Consider the following 14,788-nt stretch of genomic DNA (forward strand, 5'->3'; position numbering starts at 1 on the left):
TGTATATATGTATGTATGTATGTATATATGTATGTATGTATGTATATATGTATGTATGTATGTATATATGTATGTATGTATGTATATATGTATGTATGTATGTATATATGTATGTATGTATGTATATATGTATGTATGTATGTATATATGTATGTATGTATGTATATATGTATGTATGTATGTATAATATTTGTGTGTGTGACCATGCAATAAGCTAACATATATATTTTTCCTGGAACATAAGCATCGTGCAATAATCTGACATCTTCTTAAACTAGACTATTATGCAACTGTATTTAACATGCATACTTCGCGACTAACGATATGAAGAATCAAATCTATATGCATTGACATAAGATATAAAAATAAAAAAATTGCAAGTATTAATATATTTAAAAATAAAAAAGCATTGTTGTAATTTTAAAAACATAATTACTCACCCATTTATCACGTTAAATTTTCATTTTTTAATAATCAGCTTGATGTCGCAATAATCTCTATGTTGATATTAATAAACTATAAAACAAAATATCAAACTTTTAAGATTCAAGTAAGTTTATATTATTCGAATATATGCATTTGTATTCATTACTCTCTTTAATAATTAAGTTAATATGTTAAAGCTTTGGTTCTGATTTATCTATATGCAACTAAATATGGAATCATTATTTAATACTTTTAATTAAAATAATTTATATAATTATAAACATATGCACATAACCTTACCTGCACATTCGATGCTGTCAAAACCTTCTCATTCTAATCTTTTAATTTAAAGGTTTGTCCAGATTTAATCTTTGCTAATAATTCACAAGATATTTTATAACTTTATAACATCTAATTAAATAAAAATATATCTTTTATAATTAAAAATATAAACTGACTTACCTTAAGCTCGGCGTGTTTCGTCCCCAAGTCAACGGTCGATTTATCGCTTAAGTGCCTATTCAATTTATATTAATATTCATATTATTAATAATATTATTATTTATAATTCCAGTTATTACAAAGTCTGTTTGATCTGGTTAGAATAATTATGACCTGGCTTTTGTTCAATAATCTAAGCGCTATTTCAACCTGCAAGGTTATTTCTCTTAGGCATATTTTATCCAGATAGGATATTTTTTAAACAGAGAGGGCAATCATCATTATTATCCTTTTGCAAAGTTTTTGCTGTTTCTTTAGCTTCATTCTCAATTTATTTGCAAGGTTTTTTCTCTTAGGCTCATTAACACTAGTTTCTTGGCTGTTTCAAAGATTATCTTTGCTTTTTTTCTCCTCAGGATATTTTGGTTGATCTTTCAATTCAAAATATAGATAATCAGAGTTCTAGGCATGAACATTTTCTTCTGAAAACTGAAGATCCTTTTTCTGCTTCTGGCCCACTTTTTGCTTCAAGTGTTGAATCCATGACTTCTGGCCTTGAAGACTATATTCTTAAGCATAGAGGCAGTGAGGAAATAGCTTGCTCTGTTAGAGGGTAAACTTATTAAACCAAGACTATTTTGTTTGTTAACTAGTCTCTTTTATAAATTCCCTTCAGCAAACCTTAATTGGTTTAAATGATAATTGTCCCAAAGTGAGCCTAATGCGGGTTAATTGGATTTATATCCGTTTTTTATCTACTGATCTGTTGTAGAGAAGATATGAAGGTTGGAATGGGACATGCAAGCCGTTTAAGAACTGCTAGAAATGCGGGACAAGTTTTTGACGTGGCAATTGTGATAGTACCGGCAACGACAGTGCCTTGTTGTTCAAGGGCAAGTTCTCAAACCACAGAGGTTTGCTTCAATTTGTGCAACCCCTTCTATTCTCAGTAGCTACAATTGTCAAAGTAACAAATTGGAATCTTCCGCTAGTATAATTTTTATTTGGGCATTTAATATTCAATGTTATCCTTTTAGTGAAACAATTAAGTTAATTTTTGAAGCTGTTATTAATCCTTACTTTTGCATGTATTATATCTACATGGTTTTTTATCTTAGTTGAGACGGTATTCTCTGGAAAGGAAAGTACTTGCATTTCTATAAAGCAATTCATCCCCATTATCTTTTCAGCAACAAATTAACTTTCAGCCAGTAACAGCAGCTCTGCATATCAAGTTTAAGCATTCCCCTGGAAGAAAAAACAAGTATCTGTAAAGCTTAGTTTCAATGATTTGGATTAGAGTTGTAGCCGTTGCTTTAAAATGGTAACCACGTAAAGAAAAACTGAAAAAAAAAACATCAGAGTATTACAGCATTTTGTGGATTTTAATATGCTCCTAGTCGAATGACATTAAAAAACCAACATTCTTACTACGCCAAAGCCTTACACAAAGTTTTATGGTACAGGTATTATTTCTTGATTTGGTTTTTTATAATCAAGCATATCGCAGGTGCTGTACTACCAAAATTTTTCACCCACTTCAATCTCCAAGTTTGCTTTGAGTTCATTGGAAGGCATAAAATGGCAAGCTTATGGTTTGAAATTGAAGGAGATTGTAGTTGACGGAGATGGTCAGGCTGTGCTTCAGTGGGAGGATTTACCATTAGCTCACATTGACATTGCTATTCATAGCTTCTTCATGAATTGTCCTTCTCCAGAAGATCATCTTAATGGTATGTCATCACAAAGTCATTTATTTATTTATTTATTGTCATATCATCTAATTAATTAAAATCACTAATATATACCTGTGCCACTGGATCATAGGTTTTAAACTATTTGTGTTATATTTCAATTCTTATGATACTATTAAACAAAACATCTCCTACAATCTCTTATTTAAATATTTATATTGCACTATCTACTATGTTAATCTCAAAAGATTAGTAATGTTGGTCTGTTGGGTTTGCTAATGACAATCATTCATTCAAATTGTTGTTAATTTCACTTTATGATGTATTAATACTTGTAATGTTTCCATCTATCAAAAATGTATAGTATTTTGATTTTATGTAAAATAAGAATATATGATTTTCAGATACATTTATTATTTTTTAAATGCATTAAATAGAAAATTCATTTCTGTTAGTACCAATTAATTATGTTATTATTTTTTATTCAATTAATTTAGTATATTAGTATGGGTTAATAGAAATAAATGTTGTACTAATATTTAAAAATGGTTGGATGATATATTACTAAATGTGAAATTTTTAGTGGTACCTCAAAAGCTTTTCTTACAAGTGTGTTAATTCTCTCATGCAATCTTTAATGCTTTTCCAGGCACGGTACTGCCAACAAGCCAAGAGACAACGGATATGAAGCTTCTCAGAAAAGCAGTTAAGACTGCACTTGATGATTTGAAGAACAAATATACAGAGCTTTTCCTCAGCTCGCATTCTCGAAAGGTTTTACATATTTTTTCCTTTATGTCCTACTGAATATTTTCTTTCTCTTAAGAAAATCTTTGGCGCTGCTGGTTTGCAAGATTTAACTAATATTTATTCAACATTTCGGTTCAATTTTAGGGATAAATACATACAAACCACCCAAAACATAGATTTTTACAAATTAACGCGTGCTAATATCAAACTATTGATAATTTGATAAAAATGAAAAATATGGGTGGGTTTTACCATGAATTTTTATATTTGAGTGAGAATTTGACAAAATGGATGAAAGGTGGTTGATTTTTAAATAACAAGTTTCGGGTGGTCTGTACTCAGTTTTATCGGAGTTTTTAAAGTTCACAAAATTCTTATCTTCATTTTAAACATCATATTTCTCTCTTTCAGATTAAATTTTTATTCGAGTAAATCATATGGGAAGTAGTATTCAAAAGATATACATAATTTCTTTTCATAGTTTTACTTCTCTTCCTGCATTGAACTTAATCATATATTTAATTTCTTCGTAACTTAATTTTGTATTTAGTTTATGTGCTAAATCCTACCTCAATTAAATTCTATTTGCATCCAAACAGACTCTTTTCAAGTTCCTCAAAAAACTCCATGGCATTAAGATTTCCTCGATCTAGCATAATTACTAATCTACAAATCTATCAATCCAGATCCAGAAGCATGCACCAGACCTTTCAAGATCCATTGCCAGTCTCATAGCCTCATCCAACGATCAGGAATTCCAAGCTGAATGTGCATCTCTTCTGGGCCTAAACTCAAAGGATTCTGACACAAAGATGTTACAGATTTGCATCCAAGAAAAGCTCATGAAAATTATAAGCATGAATGATTTGAAAAAGGGCAAGGGCGCGGGCGCGGCGGATTTGGCTCCCAACCTCTTTGAATGTGAGCCTTTGGATTTGCATCCAAGAAAAGCTCATGAAAATTATAAGTATGAATGATTTGAAAAAGGGCAAGGGCGCGGCAGATTTGGCTCCCAACCTCTTTGAATGTGAGCCTTTGTATGACGAAGACTGCCTGGAAGATGACGAAGGTGGTCGTGATGATGATGTTGGCTTTTTGGACATATGGGATTGAGCATCTTCGTTGATTTTGAGGATAATTGAAATGGACATCCAAAATGATACCACATGTTATGTGTTTTTTTCTCTTTCATAAAAATAGGCTACTCCATTAAATTTTACAAATTATATCAGTTATATATCTTGATAGTTATACAACACGCATCAAATTAAAAAAAGTAAATTTACATACATTCTGAACTTTCTATGTATTTACATATCTAATAGCTAAGTGTATTTCACTTTTTAAAGTTAGTAATAGTTGAGGCTAAAGACTTGTGTTGTGAGTATCAATAGTCTTCTCCCAATCCATCCTTTCGGTACAATTGCCGCCTCGGTTCGAGCGTGCGATCACCTGGGTTCGGTCTGCCATCCTAGTCTAATAACCCTATCCCTTTGGTATGATTGCCACTCAGGATTGATTGTTCGATCACTTGGGTTTGATCGGTCGTTCCGGTTTGATCTCTCTTCCTTTGGTATGATCGCTAATCCAGATCGATCTTTTGATCACTTGGGTTCGATCGGAAGTCTCGGTCTGATCACCCTATCCCTTTGATACGATCGTCATCCTGGCTTGGTCGTCTGATCACTTGGATTCTATAGACCGTCCTGGTATGATGACCATATCCTTTCAGTACAATCGCTGCCCCGACTCGATCATCTGATCACATAAATTCGATCATTCGTTCTGGTCCAAATCACCCTATCATTTCGATACGATCGCCGCTTTGACTCGACCGTCTGATCACTTAGGTTCAATTGATCGTTTCGGTCCGATCACCCTATCCTTTGAGGCACACATTTGCATGCTTGTTTGCATCACATTGCATGTTCAAATTGCTTTTGCATCCATCTGGATGTTGCATTTTGCTTGCCTTGTATGTTTTGCAGCATGTATCATGTTTGGGTGTCTCTTTGAGCACCCTTATTTGTAGAGTCTCTTTGAGCACCTGCACCTACAAGTGTCCCTCGAACATACTTCAAGGTATGCACAGTGATAAACACTTGCATACTTTGTTAGGAGGCGGCTCACATATAAAGCCACTCGTTGCACATTTCAGTTGGATGAGAACACTGTAACCTCAATCCCTACGACACCATCTAGGAATGTCGTAAGTATTTCACGTTGTACTGAGTACAAATTATGCTTTCTAGCCACTGAACGCGTGCTTGACAAAATATGTGTCCATCTAGTTATGTGATTCTAACTTATACGAATCACATGTTTGACACTTAACATCTTGTGTATGCTTGCTTGTTCGCCTTTAGCGCCCGTTGCATTGATTGCATGTTTGTGTGTGCTCATTTAGGTGTCTCTCGGGTATGGAGTAATTCTCTTAACGGTATCCTATACTTGATGCAAACACATTTGTAGCATTTTTGTACTCGTTGCAGGACATCTGGTTTGGGTTCCCGGGGATGGCGTAATTTCTCTTTATAGGTAACATGTACCCAAAATACCTACTTTGTGTGTGTCATGAATGTACATTCTTGCATTCATATTTGCATGATGTGTGAATCACCTTTTGTCGTTCGTTGTGATTATTCATGCTTTGGTTGAATAATCAAAGTGGGTTCCGTCTTGTGCATGTTGTGATTATTCATCCTACTCGTTTGGATGAGTGACCCATTTGTTGGTTGTAATACCTAAACGAGCATTGTTTACGAGTATATTTGAATGAGTAATGCTAGTTTTCATATTATGATTAACTTGTGTATGACTATGCTAAGGTTCCAATGACTCTAAAATATGTTACTTGCATGTTACAAACCCACATTTAATGGTAATATATTTTAAAGTATAAAAATTGATATTTTCTTATATGCATTATCTGCCTTACTTTTAAAACTATTTAACTTAGGCCATATGTGATGCCACTTATTTAAAATGTCATCTTCTCATTGACGTGTTTTAGATCCCTTGGATTCTTAGGATGGAGTTGGTGTTGCGACCCCGTCAAAGTCATACGTCCAGACTTTACCCCTACACTGTGCACACACATAGATGTTGTGATAGGACACTATACTAGATGATGTGCTAGGCTAGGACTAGGGTGATAGGTTGTCTTTTTGATTTCTTGATTATAGTTCTCTATTGGTTTGGTTGCCCTAGCCAGACATCATATTTTGTGTTGCTTAGTGTGTGTAATGGGTGCAAGACTTCTGAACGAGTATGTTAGGGGTGTTTTTTTGGCAGAGTCATGTTCAACAGGGAGGAGCTGTAATGATTTAAAGCTAACATTTTGCTTGCAAGTGCTATTTAGCTCTCCTCTGATTAGGCATGATTTATGTTGCATGTAGATAGCTTTTTGCTAACATGATTTTCGTGCAGGTCGAGTCTTTTTTGGACTTTCTTATGTACTTTTAAAGTCCTATAAGAGTCATGTAGCGGAAAAAAGATACGAGAATGAGTTCTAAGACTTTTTTGGCGTGGAACCACGTGGTAGGGACCATGAGCAGATGCTCGTGTCCCTTATCTTAATTCAACATTCTCTTTAATGTACAACATTTTGGATCAAGTATGTATATGCGGTGCCTGATCACTCTTTTTGCTTTCTGGGATATGATGCCGACCCAACGACACTTGACCTGCTATTATTTATTTGTTTGGCTTGTTTACTTACTTGCTTCTTGCATGTGCTTGCCAGTTTCACTGTTGTTACCTTGTGATTTGTTTGGGAATCTAGCGTTGTAATTTAGGATTTTTAAGGACTAATATTTTAAGCTTTTTACAAAAATCCAAATAAAAGATTAAGATAAAATCAAAATTTAAGATTAAAATTAAAATATTTTAAGATTTTAAAATTTGCACTTTACTTTCTATATGACCTTCAGGCCGGTTTTAAAATGGTTTGTATGCATGACTATATTTCAAGTCATCTTTAATAGGGACTCCACGCTTAGGACATGATAATTGCATCATATTGCATGTCCCAAGGAGAAGTTCCCGTGCTTCTTCAACCTGACTAACCAGCATAAGTTTTATACGTAGGCGGTTGTCTAGTATGACTAGGATGTTAGAGGCTTCCAAGTTTTTTGTTTGGAGTGTTTTCGGCTTTGTAGTTGGACCTCTCTTTTCTCTTCATTCTGGTGACATCTTCACAATTTTTTTGACAAGTATAAGTCCCACCTCTTTGAGCTCTACATTTATAGGTCTAATGACTTGGAGTTTCTTTCTTTTGACCTTTGAGCTACAGAGGTTACTTTGGAAGGTGCAATTCACAGATTGCTGACAAGGAGTCTCTGGTTGTGCTTGGTCGACTACCTTCACGACTAGGTAGACTTAGGGTCTTAATAGCTTGGGATGACGTATTTGTGGTATCCTGACTCGACTATCTTTACCTGATTAAGATTACTCAACCTTTCCCGTTTGTTGAGCCCATTTGAGTCATGTTGTCCTTTGTGACTTAATTGATGTCGTCTTGTAGGCCTCGATTGTAGATAGACCGCCACCCATTTGGATATGGTGATTCACCTTATGCCTTTATGACCCGGTTAGACCTTGGAAGCATAGTGTGGACCCTATGAGTCAACTTGATTATTTAATAGTCCTTGCATGCCGATGAGCCGCTACCAATTAGGATGTGAGAGATTCACTCTCTCTCCCGTGACTTAGCGAGAGCTTTGAATGCATCAAGATAACCATCCTTTTGGTGACTTATTTACTGATTATGATAATGTAAGCAAGAATCTTTTTATCGAGAGTATTCTTAGATATCTCCCAAGATGTAGTTAATCAAAGGGATACGTTCCTTTATGAGTGCTCTTGACCGAGAACAAAAATATTCTTTTTAGTTCTCTAGTTATGGGTGGCTTATGTAAGGATTTTTTTAATAGATACCATGTTTCGAAGTATTTCGATCCAAACTTTTTCGAACATATATTCTCGACCTATTGCACAAGGATTACCTTATACATAAGCCCTTCATATTTTTTTTTAATTTGTTTATCTATGTTCATCGTATATGCATTATTTATGATTCATCTCCTCTTCAGATCATTTATATGATTCGAGGGGGAGATTTAATTATGTGTGATAGAAAAGTACCGCTAAGACTGAAAGGAAAATTTTATAAGATGGTGGTGAGACCTGCAATGCTCTATGGCGCTGAATGTTGGCCTTTAAAAGAGAAGCATAATAAAAAGTTAAGTGTTGCCGAGATGAGAATGATTAGGTGGATGAGTGGCTTTACACTTAGAGACAAAATGCGGAATGAATATATTCGTGATAGGGTTGGTGTAGCTCCTGTGACAGACAAAATTAGAGAAAGTCGTCTTAGATGGTTTGGTCATATTAAACGTCGACCATTAGATGATCCGATTAGGAGAGTAGATGCTTTAAATTCGACTTGTGTTAAGAAAGACAGAGGTAGACCGAGGAAGACTTGGGCTTATTGTTTTAAAAATGATCTTAATTTACTAGAACTAAATGAAAATATGACACTAAATAGGACGCAATGGAGAAAAAGGATTCATGTAGCCGACCCCACATAGTGGGATTAAGGCTTTGTTGTTGTTGTTGTTGTTGTTGTTTAAAAGTTGGCTTGAATATTGAATAAATAAAAAAAATAGCAACAATTTAGCAAATAAATTCGGTCAGGATGGAAGCTGTCGTCTTGGGTTTTTAAAAAATTGAAAACCCCCACCACTATGGCCAACACGACCAATTACAACCTACTTGGTCATAGCTTGTGGAGGTCCTGACTACGGACTCTGCGACCTATAGACATCATCATAGCTAATTACTATGACTTATGCAACCAGGTACAACCTATGTGGTCCACACCTCTTGTAGCTCCTGACCTCGATATCTATGGTCGACAGAAGCCATCCCAACTTACTACTACGACTTACATGAACAACTACATTATACTTGGTCCATAGCTCGTGCAACTTTTTTACTTCAGTTTCTCATCATAGCTTGTGGAGGTCCTGACTACGAACTCTGCGACCTATAGACATCATCACAGCTAACTACTATGACTTATGCAACCAGCTACAACATATGTGGTCCACAACTCTTGCAGCTCCTGACCTCGATATCTGTGGTCGACAGAAGTCATCCCAACTTACTACTACGTTTTACATGAACAACTACATTATACTTTGTCCATAGCTCGTGCAACTTTTTTACTTCAGTTTCTATGGCCAACGAATTTCATCACAACTTACCACTACGACCTATGTCATAAACTATAACCTAATGATTCACAGCTCGTGCAACTTTTAACTTTGGTCCGTGCAACCAATGAACATCATCAGAGCTCAGCACTACGACCTAGGTAGCCCATAACTCATATAGCTCCTGACTCTAACTTCTGCGACATATGAACGTTATCACACATCACAACTACAAACTGTGTAACCAACCATCTCACAGCTCCCAACTTCTTTACTACGACCTCTATAGACAATCGACACGTTTGAAGCAACCACTTGCGGTCCACACAAACAACTAATACCATGGGGTTCAACTACGGCCTATATAATAAGCTAGCGCTACAACCACTAAAACAACATTCACGACAGAATATTACTTCCTTAGCAATCAACCATAACCCTTGCAACATGCTATCACCAATAACTACATTCATTACAACCACTTTGAATATTATCAATGAATTACTATTTATATTTACGATAATTAATTTTGTAACTCTATATTCTTTAATTGGGCAGAGTAAATTTATGAGCTTATTATTCATATTGAATTATTTTAATTCTCTAGAATTTTAGATGCAAAATGTAAAGCAACTGCTTTTTAATTTTTCAAGATAAAATATTTGTGGTGCGTAGGTTCTCCCAGCTTTTCCGGCAACCCAAGCTTCCAGATGTCCCCCAAAGTGTTTCTTTTTTTCTTCCTTCCGACGAATTTAAAAGTCCCATAATCTCTGCAACTCAAGTCGAAGCAACTGAAACTCAATTCAGAACCCGCTCAGCAAATACCAACTGATCTGATATCCATTCCTCCCTCACCATGAACGTCCTTATCAGCGGCGACCATCAGCCGATATCCCATTTCGTAGTGGTTCCGTTAATGGCGCAAGGGCACATGATCCCCATGGTCGACCTCGCCCTTCTTCTCGCTCACCGCGGCTCACTTGTCAGCCTCATCACCACGCCACTCAACGCCCGCCGCCTCCGCGCAATCGCCGACCACGCCACCACCTCCAACCTTCTCTTCCGACTCATCGAGCTCCCCTTCCCCTGCAAATCCGCCGGACTTCCCGACGGCTGCGAGAACCTCGACCTCATCACTACGGTAGACCTCATCCGCCCCTTCTTCAAAGCCCTAGATCTTATGGCCGACCCGCTTAAGAGCTACATCCGCTCCCAACCACCGTCGCCGACCTGCATCATCTCCGACCAGTGCATGCCGTGGACCATGGAAGTCTCCGACGATCTCAACATCCCACGCCTAGTTTTTCACGGGCCCTCCTGCTTCTTCCTGCTCTGCACCCTCAAGCTCGCCGAACACAAGCTCTATGAGAAAGTAACAGATGTTCATGAAATCTTCACGGTGCCGGACCTCCCGCAGAGAATCGAAGTGAACAAACTGATGGCGCAGCGGTTCTTCGACAGGCCGGAGATGAAGGATGTTATGCAACAGGTGGAGGAAGCAGAGGACGCATCAGACGGGCTTGTGCTCAACACCTTTTACAAACTGGAGTCATGGTACATCGAGGAGTACCGCAGGTCGGTTGGGAAGGAGGTTTGGGCTGTCGGGCCGGTGTCGCTCGTGCATAAAGACGCCGGCGGAATGGCGGTGAGAGGCGATGGCTGCGCGGGGATTGATAAAGGTAGCGTTTTTGAATGGCTGGATGGAAGAGAAAAGGGGTCGGTTCTTTTTATCAGCTTCGGCAGCCTCGTGCGTACACGAAAGAAGCAGCTGGTGGAGATTGGGGCGGGGCTGGAGGGGTCTGGTGTTGCGTTTGTGTGGGCGGTGAAGGAGGCGGAGGAGAACGAGGAGGTAAGTAAGTGGCTTTCGGAGTTTGAGGAGAGGAACAGGAACAGGAGCAGGGGGCTTATTGTAAAGGGATGGGTGCCGCAGGTGATGATACTGAAACATCCGGCGGTGGGAGGGTTTATGACGCACTGTGGTTGGAACTCGACGTTAGAAGCGGTGGCTGCGGGTGTGCCGATGGTGACTTGGCCGCACTTTTCGGATCAGTTTCTGAATGAGAAGTTGGTGGTGGAGGTGCTGAGGATGGGGATTGGGGTTGGGGTAAAGCTGCCGTCTTTTTATCAGGCGATGCTAGAGGAGGCTATGGTGGGGAGGGAGAAGGTGGAGATGGCGGTGAGGAGTGTTATGTGCGGAGGGGAGGAAGGAGAGAGGATTAGGAAGAGGGCGGCGGAGCTTGGGGAGGAGGCGAGGATTTCGATGGAGGAAGGAGGGTCTTCTTATGAGAATTTGAGTCAGTTGATTAACTACGCCATGACGCTTGCAGGGAGTCGAGTGCATGGGAGGCATTAACTCTGCGTCAATACATCATCTCCTCTCTCTCTCTCTCTCTCTCTCTTCCTCGTACTACTCTTCAATTTTCGATATTGATTCATCATTTGAGAATGGAAACATCTAAATATAAATTCCAGATTTTGATGAGCTCTTTAATTAACATTAGTTCATAGCTCCGGTGATGTCCTACACGTACACGCGCAAATGTTAGGAATTAGTTGATGCGCTTTAATTGCTCTGTTTCATCTCTGCTCTGCTTCGCCAGGAGGCTATTCTGAGTCTCCACGTTCTCCTAAAAGGCAAAAAACATCTTCGTTTAACATGGCTTACGTTTCATGTTAAATGATAAGCGCTTGAATTATATTTTGTATGTGCTGCGCTGTACTTAATGAGATTTAACACTTTAGAAGAAAAAAAGTATGATAAATAAAGACTCATCGATAGAAGAAGAGGAGACCTACTTATCCATTCGGATGCTAGTATCCAAGCCAAACCCGAAGGCTAATCAAACCAAGATAAGGACAAAAAGGGCAATTAGATTGATCTGAATTCAAGCCAATAAGACTAAAACAAAACATATAAACATCCGAGCCAACCGCTATAAGTAAGCCGATCAAAGGCAGCAAACTACTTTTCGGTAGATCCGACTCGAGGAAAGATCCTATTTCTCAATACCACCTATCATCTTACTAACACCTCTAAGGCTCATCATCAGGAATAAAAAATTAACAATAGAACAATGTCTTATAATTCTCTAACGGGCTCTTCTCTTTGTGGAACGAGCTACCTATTAGATTACGGTGATTGAGCATCTGCCTGATAGTCTGGTCTCGCTACCCTGACTACAACTCCTCATCTAAGGATCAAGGGGCGACAACCAGACTAGATCAACCAATCAACAAAGTCTAGCAATCATAGGATGAGAAGTTGGAGTTGCAAACACGATAGTTGGATAAGGGGGTATGGCTGGTGAGGAGTTTAAGTTCGGTGGTGAAGAAGAACTGAATGTGGCTGTAGGTGATGAGGGGCTAGGCGGGTATGAGAAAGTGGAGTTTTTTTGTGTGGTTGCGGTGGAGCTAATAGAGAGGGAAGTAGAAGAAGTATGACTGGTGTTTGAATGGGTGTTGGTAGAGAAGAGCTTGTTTGATGTTGATTATTTGTAGGGAAGTGGAGTTCATTGAATGCGACATGTCGGGAGATGATGATTTCGTTGGTTGGTGGATGAAATCATTTATAGCCTTTGAAGTTCCCGGGATAGCTGATAAAAATGCATTGCTCGGATCTTTGGTCAAATTTGCTGCAATGTGATGGAGGAAACCAAGGGAAGCAAGCACATCCATATGATCACAAACTTTCATATGCTAGTGAGTGTTTGTAGAAGAGGTTGAAGGGAGAGGTATTTCGAGTGTTGGGAGATGGTATACATTTAATTAAACAAACAATAGTGATTATAATATCTGATCAGAATTTGAGTGGTAAGTTAGATATGACAAATAAAGTTCTTGTCGTTTCAAGTATGTGATGGCGTTTTCTTTCAGCAAGACTGTTTTGTTGTGGTATGTATGGGTAGGAATATTGATGAATTATGCCTTGTGTGGCCAAGAATTCATCAAAGTTTTTATTCTTGTATTCCCTTCCATCGTCAAATTTTAGAATTTTAATATCGGTGTTGAATTGTTTTTCAACTTGATGATGAAGTTTAATGACGTGAGAGTTTCTGATTTGTGGATCATTGGAAACACCCATGTATAATGAGTTTTGCCATCAACAAAAATGTCATAAAACCGATAGCCTTGATTAGATGTTGGGATGACCCTCATAAATCAGCGTGAATAAGTACACAAGGAAGATGCGTATGATTAATAGGAAAAAAAGAATGATAATCTCCGTTGTTTAGCTGTAGCACATGAATTTCAAAAGGGATTAAAATTAGAAATTTGAAGATGAGGATATTGATTAACTATAGCATAGAGTGCATTATTGTTGGGGTGGTCGAGTCAGAGGTACCATATGTCGGCAGTGGTGGTTCGTTAGACAGGGCTTGCTTGCGGATGGAAATGAAAAAGAGTTCCTCACGACAAAGACGTTATAGGAACATTTGTTGGTTTGTGCAATCCTTGATTTGGTAGTCAGAGGCATCAAACACAATGTTAAAATTGTTGTCAGAAGAAGTTGAGGTATATAAATGAGATTGTGGGTAATTTGAGGAGTGTGAAACAATTTAAAGAAAGAAAGCTTATGAGCAGTAGTGGAGAGGAGTCCCTGACTACTATTTTGCATAGAAATGACACTTTCATCGCCAACAAACACCTAATCGTACCCTTGATACGAGTCTGAATGTTGTAGATTCCCGAGATCAACTGTCAAATGGTTTTACGCTCCATAGTCAATGTCTGATTTTTGATTTGAGGTGGGTGAGGTAAAAAGGGTTGCGTGTTTGGCTGAGTGTTTGGACTGGTAGTTGAGATTCAAGCGATGCCAACATTGAGGCACAAGATGAGTGTGTTTGAGAAAGATTTTGCAAATGGTTGCATTGTTGGGTTTGGAGGATTCTTTATTGCCTTCGCTTGGACTCCTGTAGGATTGATTGTTGTGGCCACTTCCCCTGTATTTGTTTCGACAGTGTCCCCTTTGGCAGTATAGTGCCATGTGGCTATTTGTTTGAGTTGCTTGGGTGAAATTGTCATTGGCGATGTTGATCTCTTTATTGTGAAGGAGAGAGTATAAATCTTAGGTTTCTATTTTAAATGCCTGATAAGGTAGAGGTAGCCCTTTAAGGATGTAATGAATGATGTCTTTGGTGTCCACAGTTGATCTGAATGTCACGATGTTGTCCACTAGCCCTTTCATTGGAGTAAGATATTGTGGCATTGTTTGATTTTTCATTACCTTCTTATGGGGTTCGCTCTTCAGCAGGTAGGCTA

The 14,788-nt window shown here is 38.1% G+C and overlaps 2 protein-coding genes across 2 annotated transcripts in view; both read left to right on the forward strand.

Annotated features, from left to right (window-relative positions):
- The window catches only part of LOC110019305 (type 2 DNA topoisomerase 6 subunit B-like), a 24,439-nt gene extending 20,151 nt beyond the window's left edge, over positions 1-4,288 (forward strand). The window contains exons 9-13 of the mRNA XM_020716927.1: positions 1,284-1,480; positions 1,640-1,781; positions 2,378-2,600; positions 3,211-3,335; positions 3,998-4,288. Coding sequence (XP_020572586.1) covers positions 1,284-1,480; positions 1,640-1,781; positions 2,378-2,600; positions 3,211-3,335; positions 3,998-4,288 — 978 coding nt within the window. The remainder of the gene's footprint in view (positions 1-1,283; positions 1,481-1,639; positions 1,782-2,377; positions 2,601-3,210; positions 3,336-3,997) is intronic.
- Positions 4,289-10,165: 5,877 nt separating this feature from the next.
- Positions 10,166-11,703, forward strand: LOC110019269 (UDP-glycosyltransferase 73C3-like; the record flags this gene model as incomplete). Its single annotated transcript, XM_020716884.1, is given in 1 exon segment — positions 10,166-11,703. A coding segment is annotated over 1 exon segment (1,318 nt), but the record flags the coding sequence as incomplete, so codon positions are not given.
- Positions 11,704-14,788: the final 3,085 nt, after the last annotated feature.

Source organism: Phalaenopsis equestris, unplaced genomic scaffold (genome assembly GCF_001263595.1).
Source record: "Phalaenopsis equestris unplaced genomic scaffold, ASM126359v1 Scaffold000054, whole genome shotgun sequence".
Taxonomy (NCBI): domain Eukaryota; kingdom Viridiplantae; phylum Streptophyta; class Magnoliopsida; order Asparagales; family Orchidaceae; genus Phalaenopsis; species Phalaenopsis equestris.